This window comes from Eschrichtius robustus, chromosome 1 (genome assembly GCF_028021215.1).
Source record: "Eschrichtius robustus isolate mEscRob2 chromosome 1, mEscRob2.pri, whole genome shotgun sequence".
NCBI classification, from domain to species: domain Eukaryota; kingdom Metazoa; phylum Chordata; class Mammalia; order Artiodactyla; family Eschrichtiidae; genus Eschrichtius; species Eschrichtius robustus.
The window spans coordinates 27,961,265-27,977,732 of record NC_090824.1 but is presented as its reverse complement, the minus strand read 5'-3'; the positions used below and the strand labels follow the sequence as shown (position 1 = coordinate 27,977,732).

The 16,468-nt window shown below is 45.9% G+C and overlaps 1 protein-coding gene across 3 annotated transcripts in view; it reads right to left on the bottom strand.

Moving 5' to 3' along the window:
• Window positions 1–5,265: 5,265 nt before the first annotated feature.
• AREL1 (apoptosis resistant E3 ubiquitin protein ligase 1) overlaps window positions 5,266–16,468 on the bottom strand; it is a 48,433-nt gene continuing 37,230 nt past the window's right edge. For all 3 annotated transcript variants that reach the window (XM_068542519.1, XM_068542537.1, XM_068542528.1), the window contains exons 16-20: window positions 15,947–16,076; window positions 15,801–15,859; window positions 13,795–13,884; window positions 13,203–13,378; window positions 5,266–13,093 (exon numbers count right to left, since the gene is read on the bottom strand). In XM_068542519.1, the coding sequence (XP_068398620.1) occupies window positions 12,991–13,093; window positions 13,203–13,378; window positions 13,795–13,884; window positions 15,801–15,859; window positions 15,947–16,076 (558 nt within the window). In that variant the 3' untranslated portion in view covers window positions 5,266–12,990. The remainder of the gene's footprint in view (window positions 13,094–13,202; window positions 13,379–13,794; window positions 13,885–15,800; window positions 15,860–15,946; window positions 16,077–16,468) is intronic.

Sequence of the window (16,468 nt, the reverse complement as noted above, 5' to 3'; positions counted from 1 at the left end):
GCTTTTTAAAATTTTGTAACTTGTGATTCTTTTTCTTATTCTAAGTAAATATTCTCATTCATACCTAATTTTGTATTCTTTTTCTTAAAGCAGGCTCCCCACATTTTATAAGCTTCAGGCAACAGAAAACCTCAATATGCTTTGACCATCTGAGGAGTGGAAGAATTTCTCACAGACTGGCTTCTGCTCCATCCATCTCAACCCTTGTTTCTCTCCTCCCGCCTGCAGACTTCCGGTGCCAGATGTGATAAGGCTCTGGCCCTGCACCTGTCACGGCATCAGGTGAGAATACCCCCAGAATGTGCGGTGGGAATATTCCAGAAAGCCATTTCTAACCAGGTTGGCTAGCAGTAAATATATTACATGACATAAATGTTACATATGACCCAAATGGATGTTTTCCCAACATAACCAATGAATATATGACAGTAAACCCAACTGAATATATCCCCAACTCAAATTCCCTTAGTCACACCTCCAAATGCTACAGCCACCTCCCCCCACTGACACAAAGGGAGGCGTGACAGAGGAGAAACTGGGGTGGAGACAGTGTTCTAAACCTACTATAGTTAAAAAATCTTACTTTAGCAAGTATTATAAAATCTATGACCTTGAAAAAATACATAAACTTGGAAAGGGCTCGTGCAAGTGAGAGGCCTTAAGTGTACCTCGTTAGCGTCTCAGGACATCTGCCTTTGGTGGCCGGACTCACTTGAGGCTCAGACACATAACATTGTAAGGTCTGTGTGTTTTAGCCCCACCGTGTGTGTGTGTGTGTGTGTGTGTGTGTGTGTGTATAGCGTGGTTCGCTGTTGTTCTGGGCTCTCTTTTTCTTTGGTGCTTTTCAACCCCAAATCCACCAGGCAAGGCTGAGGCCTGTGGTCAGGGCTCACAATGAATTTGGCCCCTGAGGCTGGACTTCATAGCAGGAGATATCAGTATTTGTAAGTCCACTTGCTCCTCTTCTTTTGCATTTTCTTGGTTTCATTTACCTTCCTAATTTAAAAAAGTTTATTTATTTATTTATTTTTGGCTGTGTTGGGTCTTCGTTGCTGTGTGCAGGCTTTCTCTAGTTGCAGCGAGGAGCGGGGGCTACTCTTCGTTGCGGTGCGCGGGCTTCTCATTGAGGTGGCTTCTCTTGTTGCAGAGCACGGGCTCTAGGCACGTGGGCTCAGTAGTTGTGGCGCACGGGCTTAGTTGCTCTGCAGAATGTGGGATCTTCCCGAACTAGGGCTCGAACCTGTGTCCCCTGCATTGGCAGGCGGATTCTTAACCACCAGGGAAGTCCCTACCTCCTTAATTTTGAAACCAAAGTTTCTTCTGAAAAAATTCCACGCTTGTTTTTGTTGGCTAGAAGGACAAATGGATTTAGCCACCCGCAGGCTAGGCCAGTAGCGGGGATGAGATCATCCCAAGGGACAGACATGGTGCGGGCAGGAGGTTCACCAGTGCCAGAGCTCCCTGTGAGCCAGTGGAGGTAAGGAAGGCAATGCCAGCATTTGTAGCAGGTTCTGTGATTTACAAAATATTGTTCACATCCTTTATCTTATCCGAGCTTCATACTCCCTCTGTGGGGTTCACTGTGTGGGTGTTAGAATCCGTCTTTTCTAGTTAAGAGAGATTGAGCAATTTACCCAAAGAGTATTCAACCAAGAAGTGGCAAGGTCAGGATTTGAACCCAGATCTTCCAACTTCAAATCCACAATAAAGCCAAAGATAGCTGTGGATATCGGTTTACCATTGTTAATGATGATGATGATACCTCTATTTTTTTTTTTTTAAGGCTTAATATGTGTCAGACTCTGCTAGCGCTTTTCACACATTTTCATGAATCCTCACATTCTCTGACACGAGCTAGGTTTGAAGGATGGGGACGCTGGATGGAATGAGAAGGGCAGCAGTCCTCATGGAGCCACAATATAAGCAAAGGCTGGAAGGCAGGATGAGCTGGGCCTGGTCAGACCACATTCACCATGGCTGCAGAGCCGCTGTCCTCGGGCCCCCGGCCAGTCAGGTGGGCCTCCTAGGACCAGCGCACTCTTCCCTCTTGGTGGAAAGGGGCTGCAACCACATAAAGTGGAAAGTGGGCTCTGGCATAGTCCTGGCAGCAGCAGCTGGAAGAGGCCTGCAGCCTGTCACTGTGCAAGACAGAGGCCTACCAGGGTGAGCTGGATGTCAGTGAGGCCAAATGATGGGCTTGGCTCCTACCCCACAGCTTTGAAGTTTAATGGGACTCCTGGTCTGCGGACCTTGGCCAGCTCCTGCACTTTAGCTCCCCTTCCACTCCCCGCTAGGGGCCAGGAGCCCAGGCAACTTCCTGAGGAACCTCCTCCAGCTGATTTGGGTCTGGAGATGGAGGGTTGCCATTTGCCCTGCAGGCGGAGGTAGAAAGCAAAGGCTCAAAGGGCAGCAGAAGCCTGAGGAGGCACAGAGCAGTGGGACTGGATGGAGAAGTGCCTGCCAGACGGGCTCCCTGTGGTCCCAGAAATCAGAGCCCACACGATCTGTCTCTGGTTTGGAGGATGAACAGAACACTGGATTTGACTGTCCTGCCCCCAAACTCCACTTCCTTTGACCTTGTGTGATACAAGGTGTTAGGGCCCGCTTGACACCTAGACACATCACTGGACATGTAACCTTGGCGAGCTGCTTCTCTGTGCCTCATTTTCCTCTTCTGTAAAATGGGAATAGTAATTGTCTTTACCTTGTAGACCAATGTGAAGATTAAATGAGTTAATATAGGCAGTGCTTAGAACAGGGCAAGGCACAGTGTTAGATGCTGGCTATTGTTATTTTTACAAGAGTTTTGAGATTACTCCCTTAGATGTCCCAGCGTTCTCTCTTGGGGTGTTCCTGTCACTCAAAATGGATTGGGATTTCAGGGCAAGTACCAGAGAAACTTAGGTCCCTTCTAGTGAGACTTCTGAGGCTTCTGTGACTGACCGCTAGCACTGGCTTGTTTCTTCTCTCCTGCCGCCTCCAGTCCTAGGCTAGCTCTGCTGCTCTGGCTCACAGGCTGTCATCGCAGCTGCTCGCTGGAGAAGAGGTGTTTAATACCTCGTTAGCACCTCCCGACCACTCGACTGCTCGTTGTGGGAACTAATCTATTGCTCCCTCTGCAGTGACTCTGAGCTGCCTTTGAAAAGCAGGCCATGTGATGCCCGGAGATTTCCCCAGCTGGTCCCAATTCCCTCCCTTGGTTGCTCCCTCTACCCCGAGAGGGAAACAACTTACTGGTAAGATTTTGGTGATATATAGGCACATTAAAAAAAAAAAAAAAAAGTCAGACCCTTCTGCAGCACCTGAAACAGAACCTTTCTGTTTCAGAAGCTTTTCCCAGAGTCTTCCTCCTCTTCTTCCTTGTCCCACACCTGCAGACCCCTCACCCTTGCCACCCGTGGTTTGGTACAGCAATCAGGGAGAAGGAAAGGGCCCAAATCTGAAGCAGATGTTTGGGATGAGGAGTGAGGCTGGGGTGGAGACAATAGGAAGGATGTGGACCCTGCTAGAACTGCTTGTTGCCCTGACTTACTGCCAAGGCTGAGAAAAACAGAGCGACTGTTCCTGGTTAAATACCCAGCATTTACTCGTGCCAGGCTTTCCTGGGCCTCAGTCCTCAGAGTCTCTGGCTCTGCTTCCGAAGTTCTCCATATCCTTGTGCCAACCACTGTCTTGGCCCCCTTTTCCCACCATGCCAAGCTCCTAAGCCCAGCCTGACCCCCAAAAGTCAGGACTGGAGTTTTGCTTTTTTTTTTTTATTCATCCTCCCATAGTTAATCCCCAATGATATTTTTCGAGCCAAAACTCAAGATATGATCTGACAAAAGAGTTTCGTGCTGCTTCCGAGTATGAGAGGCTGTCTGGAATACAGAGCTTGGATGCCAAAACAACAGAACTTTCAAGGTGTAGTGGGATCTCCATCAGAATTGTTGAAACCAGACCCTTATGGAGCAGGCAGATGCATCGCTGCGGTACCCACACCCACCTCCAGACCTCTCCAGAGCGGCACACGTGAGCCTGCCAGGATCCGACAACACGTCTGTCTACCCCTACTGGGATAGCAAATGTCAGATTATAGGAGAACACCCAAGTGTAATTCCGCTGCTCTGACTTGTTGAGGAGATGCAGCCTGGCATTACCATGACAAGGTATCAGAGAAATCACTCTGGGAAAAGCAGCCTGAAAGTTATCCTCAAGGCAATGGCCCATCCAGCTGCGATCCAGCCCAGAAGCTAGGCGGATCACCTTTAAGATCTGCCCAAACCACAGAGATGACTAAGCATCAGCTGCAGTACACTACAAAGACATGACCAAGGACTCCAATTTCCTGGGTTTGAGAAACTTCAGGGGAAACTGGAGTGAAGCTGTGTTTCCACCTGTAGTGGCCACAACCAACTGCATGGCTACTCATGAAATTGGTTTGCCTCTTCATGCCTGTTGGTTCCTGGGAAATAACATTAGTTTGTCTTTCCTCTGCCACCCCCTAGTTATTCTGACCATAGTAGGAACCCTTTGATTGCTGTTAGTGTTGGAGATACGTCCCTCTCCCCATTCATTCAAGATTTTACTTTCATTCACTGATCTGCAGGCTACTAGCCAGTCCCCTGCTGCCGAAGTCAACACCTCAGGTCTGCTTTGTCTGGGAGAGAAGGTTAAAGGGGGAGTGGGGTCCTAAGATGATGGACATCCCTTTCCTGGGAACGGCTCAGGCGTGATGGCCTACTTATGGCACAGTTAGGGGCTTGCTCCTTGGGTCTTGGTTTGGAATCCATCTTTGCAAGTGTTCTTGCCTCTCTGAAGATCAACAGGGAGACTAACTTCTCTCCCTTTGTATATGTGTAAGGAGCTCAACAAATTTCACTTGCAGCTGTTACTCTATCCTTTGGAAAATCTCTAAATGCATAAAGAGAAATGCACCCCCCCCCGAGATTAAACAGGAATGGGAGAAACTATGGGGGTAGGTGGTGATGGCTTTGGGTGCTCAAGCCTTGGGGGAAGGAAACTCTAAGGAAAATGCATTGTTTATGTGTCTGTCTCCCCCCATGAGACTGTGAGCTGTTCAGAAGCAGGGATCACATTCTATCTTGTGTCCCTAGCTCCCTGCATAGTGCCTGATCCACAGATGTTTGCTGAAATGCAGAGATGCAAAGAACTAAAGGGAAAAGGGAGGCCACAAACCCAGTGATGGAACAGAAACATCAGGTTTTTTTTTTGGTAGTGGGGGCAAGGGGTACACTTATAGGAAATGAAATGACAACTTGAGAGTAGGATTAGACCAGGATTTATGAGAACTAGCACAAAATGATGACACACACATAATCTTCCTCTTACATAATAACACAACATTTTGTTTTCAACACCATCAAAGGCTCTCCAGCTGGCTTGCAAATACTGATATCCCTGACTCTGCTAATGGGCAAACAGAAGACTGTCTTGGCAACTCCTTCGAGTGGGAGTTCTGAGTAGAGAGGGAACACTGTTGGTCCATCAAAAGATGGGAAGATTCAGAAAGACTCCTCCATGTGCAAATCCACAGAAACAGTGACCTCACCCTAGAGAGGCACAGGACCCCTCACCCTGCAGAAGATACTATGTTTATAGTTCCAATAGAGTCAGTCTTGTTTGAGGTGTGTGTCTCCCTTTAACTCTGGCATTCTTGAAAATGTTTACTTCCTCAGCAAGATAACCACCAGAGATTTGCCCTATGCCAAACGGTGCTGCGTTTCATGTGAGGAGAGTCTAGAGACAAAAGATTTATTTAAATGAGTCTTTTTCTGCAGACTTAGTTACCAGAGATAAACATCAGGGTATCGGGTAGCATGTCGGACCTCATTCTGGTATTTCATTTGCATGCAACCTATGGATTTTCAACCAAAGTGGGGATATTAAAATTTCAGGATATTCTTCCTCAGTTATATCCTCAAGGGTGTCTTGTACACTTTATGCAGGATTCATTTAAACTTGGAAGTCACTTCACTCAAGTCATTAGCTGGTTTTCTTTGGAACTTTCTACGCACAAAAATTTTAAAGCTACTGCCAATAGCTCTATCTCTTAGACGCTCTCTATGCTGAATCAATAGGGCCTTCTCCTCATAAACCCCAAAGCCTCAAATGACTGACAGGTAAACAAAGGTAAGGTATTCATCTGTCACACAGTGTCACCAAGTGAATGTGAGACAGAGTCAGTGAACACAGGTGACCCAGTGCCTGGGTTGTTTCTTAGTCTAAGCTAACCGGCTAGAGACAAACCAGCAATGTGGAAAGAGTTCGGGCTTTGACATAAAACAGACCCATGTTCAAATACTGCTCTGCCACTTACTAGCTAAGGAACCTTGGCAGCTACTTATCCTTTCTGAGTCTCAATTGTGTCTCGTGTAGAATGGAGAAAACAAGACTTACCTTGCAGGGTCACTGTCAACATGAGACAATATATATTAAAGCTCCTAGCATAAGGGAAGAGCTCAAAAATCGGTAGCTATTATTATGATTCAGTGATCAGGTGAGTTAAGGAAAGTCAAGGGTATTAGGTTGCCTACCACATGACATGGCTTGAGATGCAGTCCCTTCAAATACTTCCTCTGGCCTTTGGAGGGTCACATGAAGAAGAGAGAGGTGGTCTCTTCTGACCTGGGGTCTTCTTCACAGGTGTTTGGACTAGGTGTCCTGAATACCCATTCTCTCTGGCCTGCCTGGACATGGCAAGGTGGAGCAAGAGCCCCACCCCATACCAGTCATCCACTCTAGCATCCCCTACTGCCCCCAGATCCATAGAGTCTCCTGCTGTGGAAATTACCAGGGCCCTAAGCCATAATCAATATGGTATCACACATACTATATATAGGAAAACTTTTCCAAGGGCTCCAAGTTATTAGTCAATTTTCTTTAGTTAACAACATCATTTTGCAGGTCAGAAAACTAATACTAAAAGATTGTCTTGCGCAAGGTTGAACCGTGGGAGTTAAAAATAAAATATGAAAGTTCAAGCTCATCAATTCATGGCTCTCTACCCTTTGAGGGTTCCATTCTGCACACCTGATGCAAAAGCATTCAAGGGCATCTTCTTTTAGAAAAGGCCAAATGACAGGAGATGCCTGTCCCGCAGGGGAGGCTGGAGGCCCAGGGGCTCTGGAGTCAGAAACATAGGATACAAGTAGGTTCCTGTCATCAGGAGGAGCCACCTGGTCTAGGACACAATGAAGTTTGTAAAAGAAATTTATATCCTCACTTAGCTCGAGTGACTTCTTCCTAGTCACCCCTAAGAGATGAAGTCCTAAGACCTTGCTCACTCGGAAAGTTGCCTGGTTGGCCAGCCAAACATGGTTTAAGGCATTCATGGCCATCAAAGACTACAAAGGCCATGCTGGCCTGCTAACTGGGGACTGCAAGGAAGTAGCAACCATATCCACAGGCTTCATCCTGGATAAATTACCCATCATCTCCCTGAAGGAAGACTACAAGGGGAGCCTCCCACTGTTCTTGCAAGGTGACTAGATGCTCTGGTTCTGTGCTAGTGTGTTTGATCCCTGTCCCTAGACGTAGCAACATTATCTCCACCTTGTGTTTAAGAAGCTGTGGCTGCTGGCTGGTATTAACAAGCCAGGACCCTACTGACAACCTGGACAACTTTGCTAAGGCCACCTCTGATGCCATATCAAAAGAACTACAGCTATCACTCCTCTGACTTCTCGAAAGAGACTGTGTCCTCTACGTCTCCTCACCAGGAATTCACTGAGCATCTTGTAGAGACCACACCTGAGTTCACCACAGCGAACCAGGTCCCTGCTGTGGCCACCACAAAGTACTCATATACAAGCAACGTTAAGTGAATTGATCTGGGGGGTGAGGAAGGTATCTGTAGCAAGGCATATCCCAACTAGCAGCACCTCTCTATCACATACGGACCAAGATCATCACCATAGCCTCTGCAGATTTCTAAATCCCCTCCCTTTGTACTCCAAGCAAAAACCTAAGCTCTCCAAGAACTTTGGGATGGCTTTCTGTTAGAAGGTGCACAGATTCAGTACTCTGAATCAGAAATACTAGCCCATCCCACAATTTGGGGGACAATTTAGTACCAAGTCATTTTCAATACTACTACACTCAAGAACCTGCTGCTGACCACCAAAGAGAATCATGATCACATTAGATCAATCCATAAAACCTCTTCAGAGTATAACAGCAAAGGAGTATCCAATTTAGGATATCTGGGGAAAAACCTCTGCAGAGAGACGTGGTGGTCTTTGAATATGATTCCTCAGATTCAGCATCAGGAACGGGAACTAGATTCTCATGGGGCAACAATGGTTTCAGAAGACTTTTAAAACTTCCCAGGTGGTGCAGTGGTTAAGAATCCGCCTGCCAATGCAGGTGACACGGGTTCAAGCCCTGGTCCGGGAAGATCCCACATGCCACGGAGCAACTAAGCCTGTGCGCCACAACTACTGAGCCTGCATACCACAAATACTGAAGCCCGCGCACCTAGAGCCTGTGCTCTGCAACAAGAGAAGTCACTGCACTGAGAAGCCCGCACACTGCAACAGTAGCCCCTGCTCACCGCAAAGCAGTGAAAGCCTGTGCACGGCAACGAAGACCCAGTGCGGCCATAAATAAATAAATAAATAAATGAGATCACATGGGCTCTTTTTTCCCCCTCCCCACTGTGATTTTTTAGGGCAGGCTGTTTGAAAAGGGAACTGGTGAAACAATTATTCTAAAAGTCAGGAAAAGTTACCTCTAGAAGGGTGGGAGGAGACTTGCTCTGCAGTGCTGTAATGTTTTCTTTCTTTCCTGGATAGTGCTTACATGTGCGCTTCCCTTATAATTATGTTAAATTGTACATGCTTGTATGCCTTTTTTTTTTTTTAATATGTTCATCTCAAAATAAAAGAAAAAAGGAATTAATCATTTTTAAAAGAAAGAATTACAGGATACCTGGAGCTGGTCTATTACGCTTGAGGGCCTAAGTGAAGCCAAAGCAGAGGTAAGGAGCCCTCTGCTCAAGCCACCTGCTGGAGAACCTCTACTGTGTCCTAAGAGAAGTGTAGCTGGGCAGAGGTCTCAGAGCTTGAGCTGCAGTGGCTTGCAGGTAACAGTGGATGAGAAGCTGAAGGCAGTATTTTACTGTGTTAATTCAAGAACAATTCTACCAGCCTCTTGAGTCTTATGAGTAACTGCATGATGGGATGAAATCACTCAGTGACGAATGTTCATAGTGACCCATTCAAAGCTACAAGAGCAGCATGTGTAAATGATGTAGGACTGTTAAATAACCTATAAGTGTAAAGTTGGAGGGACAGAATTTTGTTTTGTGTGTTTAAGACATCTCATACCACTCAAGGGAGTTTGATGAGGTGGGAGTACCTTGAATGCACTCTAAAGGAGTAATTTTAAAGTTAAGATTCCAATGCACTGGGTCTGGGAGGTAGGGGTGGGGAGAAAAAATAATCTGTATTTTAAAAACTATTACAGAGAAACTCCCTGACGGTCCAGTGGTTAGGACTCAGCGCTTTCACTGCTGGGTCAGGGTTCAATCCCTGCTCGGGGAACTAAGATCCAGCAAGGCACACGCCGTGGCCAAACAAAACAAAACAAACAAAAACTAACAAAAAACGACAAAAAACAAAACAAAAAGAAAAACAATTGTAAAGGGGATTTTGTTTTGATTTTCCAGAATGGGAACCAATGCACAAAGACACCATGATTACTTCCCCAAGAAAGTCAGGGTCTCTAACACTTTTCCTACAAGGCCCAAATCAGAGGTCTGGTCTTCTCTTTCTGCCAAGCTTATCTGTGGTTAGAAAAGAATTGGTCCCGCCTACCACCCAAAAACTTTTGTGGAACAGGGTTTTTGTTTGCCATATGCAAACTTTTGTGGGAGGGTCAAGGGCACATTGAGAAATACATGTATGATTATATGCAAATAAGAAGGCCATCCGCCAAAGTGTTATTCCCTCTGGATGGCAAGTAACTTTTTTTCTTGTACTTTTTTTAAATTTCCTAATTTTCTACACTGAGTCTCTTATGTAGTAAAACAACAACTAATTAATGTTTAAAAGACTGATGAGAACAGACAGCCTCTACTTTTGCCAGACGGGTTTCTTCTTCTGGAGCTGAGCACAAGCACTTGCTTGTCCCAGCCATTGGCTCTCTGTGCAAGCAAGCACTGTGGCCCTGCCTGGCACCATGGACAGCAATCAGGGAAGGGTGAAAGGGCAAGAAAGTCCGGGCCAGGCCAGGGCTCTGGAAGTACATTCAACCCCAAGCTGTTTCTTTTTTTTTTTTTTTTAATTTGGGAATTTCTTTTAGCTTAAAGATTGCCAGAATTTGGGCAAGTTTTTTTTTTTTTTTTTTAATTATTTTATTTTTTTGGCTGTGTTGGGTCTTCGTTTCTACGCGAGGGCTTTCTCTAGTTGTGGCAAGCGGGGGCCACTCCTCATCGCGGTGAGCGGGCTTCTCACTGCCGCGGCCTCTCTTGTTGTGGGGCACAGGCTCCAGACGCTCAGGCTCAGTAGTTGTGGCTCACGGGCCCAGTTGCTCCGCGGCATGTGGGATCCTCCCAGACCAGGGCTCGAACCCACGTCCCCTGCATTGGCAGGCAGACTCTCAACCACTGCGCCACCAGGGAAGCCCAAGCTGACTGCTTCTGAAGGCATTACTGGGGAAATGCAAAAACATTTCTGAATTTTTCTTTTCCTTCCCCACCTCCAATTTAAGCCCTGAATCATCACGTAAAGCAGTCACTTGCTCCTTAGTCCTTTTAAACATTCATTTATTTACTGTACAAAATATTTACACTATTGTTGCAACTGTCTGGCCCTTTTGTCTGGCCTGACAAATTTGCAGCAGCAGGGCTTGGTCTCTGCTGAAGTTCTAGAAACATGCCGATATCTTCCTTGGTGTTCACTTGGTGCCTGGTCTCCTTTGAAGAGACTCAAGGCCAGGAGGTTAGCTGGCTCCCCAAGCATCTGGGTCACAAGGGCATAAATAAAACAACTGGCCAAAATAAGAAATGTGAATAGAAAACTGCTCAAGAAGTAACAGACACTCTTCCTTCTCTCCGACATGGTGTACCTCTCCCCACACTGGCTAGTTCCAAAGCAGGATTAGAAAAAAAGGTCAAAGGAAAGGCCTAAAGAGCAAAGATACTTTTGAATAGTTAGGAGAGACAGGGTAAACCGGAAGAACAAAAAACCACAACAGTACCAAAGGGTTTTGTTAAACAAAGACCTTGGGGCTAAGGACCACTGCAGCACGCAGCTGGGCTGCAATGGTACTCAGGATGCTCTGAAAAGTGCTATGACTAGAGCTTAAAAGGACAGATCTGACCAAGAAAATCAACTTGAGCTCCAGCATGAGTCTCTGGAGAGGAGAACGCAGAATCCAGAAGAGGAACAACAGCCAAAGACAGCAGAACCAACCCACGTGCCCCCCAGCTGGAAACCCTCTCTGGGCCCGAGGGCCAGCATCATGTTTCCCGGGGGATGATGCAACTCGCCTGTACATATCCCATAAGAAAACACCGGGGCAGGCAGCAGCACCTTGTCCTGGTCCCTGAGGAGAGCAGTGACCGTGTGGCATGGAGGACCCTGGGGTACAGAGGCCCTGATGCTGGATCCTAGACCCCAAGGATGAGTGAGGTCAGCACCCATGCCAAGAAGGACAAATGACAACTGCGAAGGAGTGAGGCCAGGCAGGAATTGTAGCAGCTCAGGAAGGCTTGTTCCTCATGATCTCTGGGAACAGGAGGGCTCAGACGTGCTTCCAGGAGGCCAAGGCACGGCTGCAAGTCCCGCCTCATCTCTGGACTCTTTGTACTTGCTGGTTTTGGCAATAAAGATGGCTTGTAAATATTCTGAGTCGACTGCCCCACTGGGAATGGCAGCTTGCAGCAAAGCCTTCTTAGAAACAGAAATTTGGGAATTCAATGAGATTTTGAGTCTTGAAAACGTCTTCATTCAAATCGTAATGAAAAAGGTTGTTGTCATCTTCCAAGAAACAGCTGCAGGTTCTCTTCAATCATCACGTAACAGTGAACCTAATTTATCTTCCTCCCTCCTTAGCTGCCCTTGCTGGTAACTGATGGAGTGACAGGAAGTAACTGGGACAGCTAGGTGTTTATTTATCATCTGATGTATCTCCTCTATGTGTGTTCCCTGTGTCCTGGCCCTAAGGACCTGTGAGAAGCAATTAAATTACTGATTCCTTTTTCCTTGCCTTAGTGCTGCCAGGGAACACCAAGCAAAGAGAGAACCAGGGATCGGTGTCATGCTATCGTACTGTCCCAATCTCTTGCTCCAAAATTTTCTTCAGTGGAAATCTAAAGAATCCCCAGCTCTTAGCAGACTGCATAAGCTGGAGGTAAGTGGCCGAGCCCAGCCACACCTCAGTGTAAAGAACAAACTCAGGGACAAGCATCAGTAGTCTTCAAGCCAGCCACGTGCCTAGACATGCCCCATAAGCCTAAAGGAGAATCACATTCAGCACTGGAGGCAACAGCCCAGCTATCTTTCACATTCTTAGGTCTGTCTATCTCACAGGCTCATAGTCGAGAAAAAGCTTATTAGGGAGTTCTTCTTTGTGGATTAATGATCATTTCCAGAAACGCTTGCAAGGAAAGCTCCTTTTCCAGTTCTGACACCACAGAAAAGATCCTTTTGTGCTATCAGTCACCATGAGAGGTAGTCCAGTGCCACTCCGGCTACTGAGAGCTTCTAAGAACCAAGTGCAAGCACAGCGGCATGGCCCTCCTCTTGTGACTGAGCGAGTTGCTCAGATTATGTACCTGCCAAAGTGGCCTGCGGGGGGGGAGATGGGAAAGGAGGGGGCGAGGGAAGGACAAGGCTTGTAGGTGACTGAATACTCCAGACACTGGAGAGCACGCAGCAGCTTCTGGCTGATGGTTTTGTGTATGCTAGGGTCAGTGGTTATGTCTGTTATGTGCACTCGGATGCTCCAGAAAGCACGGGAGCCAAGTGGATGGCAAGAGAGTGGTCAGAGCATGCCAAAGCCCTCGCAGCCCTCACTGATGGCCAGCTGCAGCATCCTGTGCACCTCTTCATATGAGTCATACGTAGGGAGGCACAGCTGGTTGAAACTGGAAGGCCAAGGGGAGAGAAGTGATTAACTCACACCACCAGAAACACTGGCAAGGGCTGGAAAGATAATCCCCCGTGACAGCACGCACCAGGCAGTCAGATACCCACCACGTGTGTGCAGTTGGTAGCGTGCTATGGGTCGGGGTGGCAATAATCTGGAATGAGGGACAGAGGGCGGCAAAGCCTCCAGGCGGTAGCTGAGACGAGCCTGTTGTGAACTGAAGCAGCCGAGCCAACTCCTCCTGCGTCAAACTGGAAACCACGGTCCAAAACCACCTCATGACCTGGCAGGGAGAGCATAAGGCTGGGGTCACACCTACGTGCAGCTTAGGAGTTGACCCCTGGGGGAAGGAACAGGATATCCTGAAGTGGGGGTGGGCCCCAGTTACTGCACGCAGGTAGGAACGGCTAGAGTCGACAACCTCTTTAAAAGGAATTGATACTGTTACTCGGTCAGGAGGGTAGTCGCTGATTACTTGGTTCTATTTCTCTGCCTTTCCAATACTGCCTCTGTGGCAGCAGCATGACAGCCCTTAGGGTCCAGGGTTCCCGTCTGCCTGGATGACCACCTGCCTTTCCCACATATATCACTTTTTCCCAGTTGATATGTCTGCTTCTCCGACTACTCAACTTTTTCCTTCTGAAACTTTTTCCTTACAAGACAGCACAAATTCGACTAAAAGAAATTTGGCCCACTTACCTTTTCTCTGAAATGCCATGAGCCACCAACGACCACCGCATGGGCTTTGAAGTCAGACACACTGATGTCCCCAGTCCCACACATCAGCAGCTGGAGAATAGTCAGGTGTTACTAGGATAGTCAGAGGGGCAAAGTCCCACCATAAGGCCAAAATATGTTAACATGCAAAATGTGGAATACAGAAAACACCAAGAAAGAGACATAAGGTGAGGTCATGATGCCAGAATACTGCTTTAGGAAAATCAATTATAATAGGCCAATGGTTCCTAACCAGTGTGGTAAAAATCACACAGCTTAAAAAAAAAAAACAACAGATAGATAGATAGATGCCTATGGCCTTACCCCAGACCTATTGAATCAGAATCTCTAGGGACAGGTTACAAGCTTGAGTATTTTGAAAAAGTTTCCCAAGGGCTTCTGATGCACACCCCTAATTAAGAACTGCTGCTATATATTATTTTGAATTGAAACAGAGGACAGAAAGGGAACCAAGTATTTACTGACAGTCTGCTCTGGATGTGGCCTGGGAATACCAGGGGAAAAAGCAGGCCCTTCCCCTTTCATGAAGACCCCCGGCCCCATTTATGAATTTGTTAGATGGCCTTTCCTTTTTCCCAGGATCCATCCTTCTTTTCTGGATTGAACTTCTACTACTGTCCCTTCAGCCCTGCCTCTACTTGATCAGATAAATGAAAAAGAATGCCAAAAAATGAGAACATTAATGACATCAGAACCCTAAACATCTTGTTGATGTCCTAATTTGGTTCAAGATCCAGCAAGTTACTTAGCAGACTCTAAGTACTCATCCAATAGCTATAAAGAATGAAACAACCTAATCAAAGAAAAGAAAAGCCCAAATTAAGCCTGAGAAGCTTGGCTCCTTCAAAAAGAACTTGCTAAGCTAATGAGTAACTAAGAGCAGGATGGGGAACAACCGTTAAGAGACTGTGTCCTTCCTCCTACGCACTTTATGAATTGTTACAAATGCTCTGCTTCAGGAAACAAATTACACCAGAAGCTGTTCCTCAGCCCAGAAAATGACAGCAAGAGGTGACAGGTCTGTCAGAAACTTCAGGCTGAGAGATGGAGAGTTCATTATGCAGATTTCATATCTAAAGGTACAAAACGTGTTGAAAATTGCATGAGACTTTGATTCTTGTTCTCAAAGCCAATTCAATTTAATAAGAATAAAAACTGTGCAAGACTACCTGAAAACTACTTTTTGTTTCCCCATTTTTAAAGAAGAACTTCCTCCCTATAGGAAATAGTTTATAGAAACATGCCCCTCATAAAGGCTATGGGAAGTTAAAGCTAAAGCTAGTAACTTGCATTGTGTGTATCATCTGTGAGCAGCAGGTAAAAGCAAGCTGGTTTTATTTTTTGTCTATACCTGAAGCTCACGGAACTTCAATTTTGCTAATTATAGCAAGGTATTTACCATCTTAGAGTCACATTTTGGGTGTTACAGGATCTAAAATAAGAATATATTAACTATATAATGTTGTAACACAAAGCTGTGAAATACATCACATCTTTTGGTTTGTTTCCTTCACTAGAATGTAGCTCTATGAGGACAGGGACTTGGTCTTATTCATTCCTAGCTCCCCAGTTCCTCAAAAGCACATGGCATATAGAAGACACTCAATAAACAGTCTCTTGAACAAATAAATTCTATTATTCCCTTAAATCAACTTTAAAGGTCATAGGATTTACAAAGACTGTGCAGGATACCAACATTCTTTACTACTTGACCAGTATCAATAATATTTGATGAATAAATATTAATTATTACTATTCATAATCAGTAATTTGCTGATTCCTAATTTTCACATTCAAATTTTTTAAAAGCTGGAGAAGGGGTCCATGCATGGAAGAGTGACAAAAGTAAAACCAACTCTTAAAGGGCTTTCCTAGTGCGTCTCATAACAGAAGGTGCAGTAATCCAATTCCTGTGGGCATAATAAAAACCAAGCCAAGAATAGGGGGTGTCAATTGTAAGCACTTACCTCAAGCTCATTCTCATCAAAAATAGCCAAAAGGTTCTCAGGGACCAACTCATTCAGGCCTGAAACAAAGTAGCCAAGTTAAAGCCATATCCACACCATGGATACAAGTATTTTCACCTCAAAGCCAAGAGTAGACAGGATCCCACCTTTTAGGAAATGTTCCACTTCCTCTTTCACTTGACTGGCCAGCCGATACTGGGCCAGCAAATTTAAATAGAAGATTTTATTCGCGTTGGTGACTGGGGTTTGAGCTCCACCTGTCATAAGTTCTACGACCTGAAAGAAGAGGCACAAGACAGGGAGAGGATGTGGATTGGAGGGTATAAGATGACATCTGCCCAGTATGTCCCACAAACACAGCATTATTGAACTCCACCATGGTCACAAGTTCCTGCTGTGCGTTCAGGTTTTCAACACACTTGGTTTTATTTAGTTACTAAGCTTAAGGTTTCCTACCGCTATTGCTATATATTCTCCTCTCTACTGTTTCTGAAGTGGGTCTCTCAGTAAGTCTCCTCTGACCTGGTCCAACAGTGGTGATGCAACAGGAAGATATTATGGTTCCTTGTTAGCAATATTTTAACATTTCTATGATCCAAAATTGAACCATTACTGACCTCTTCTCTTAAACCCCTGAGCCAATTGAGAAGAAATAAAACCATATAAGT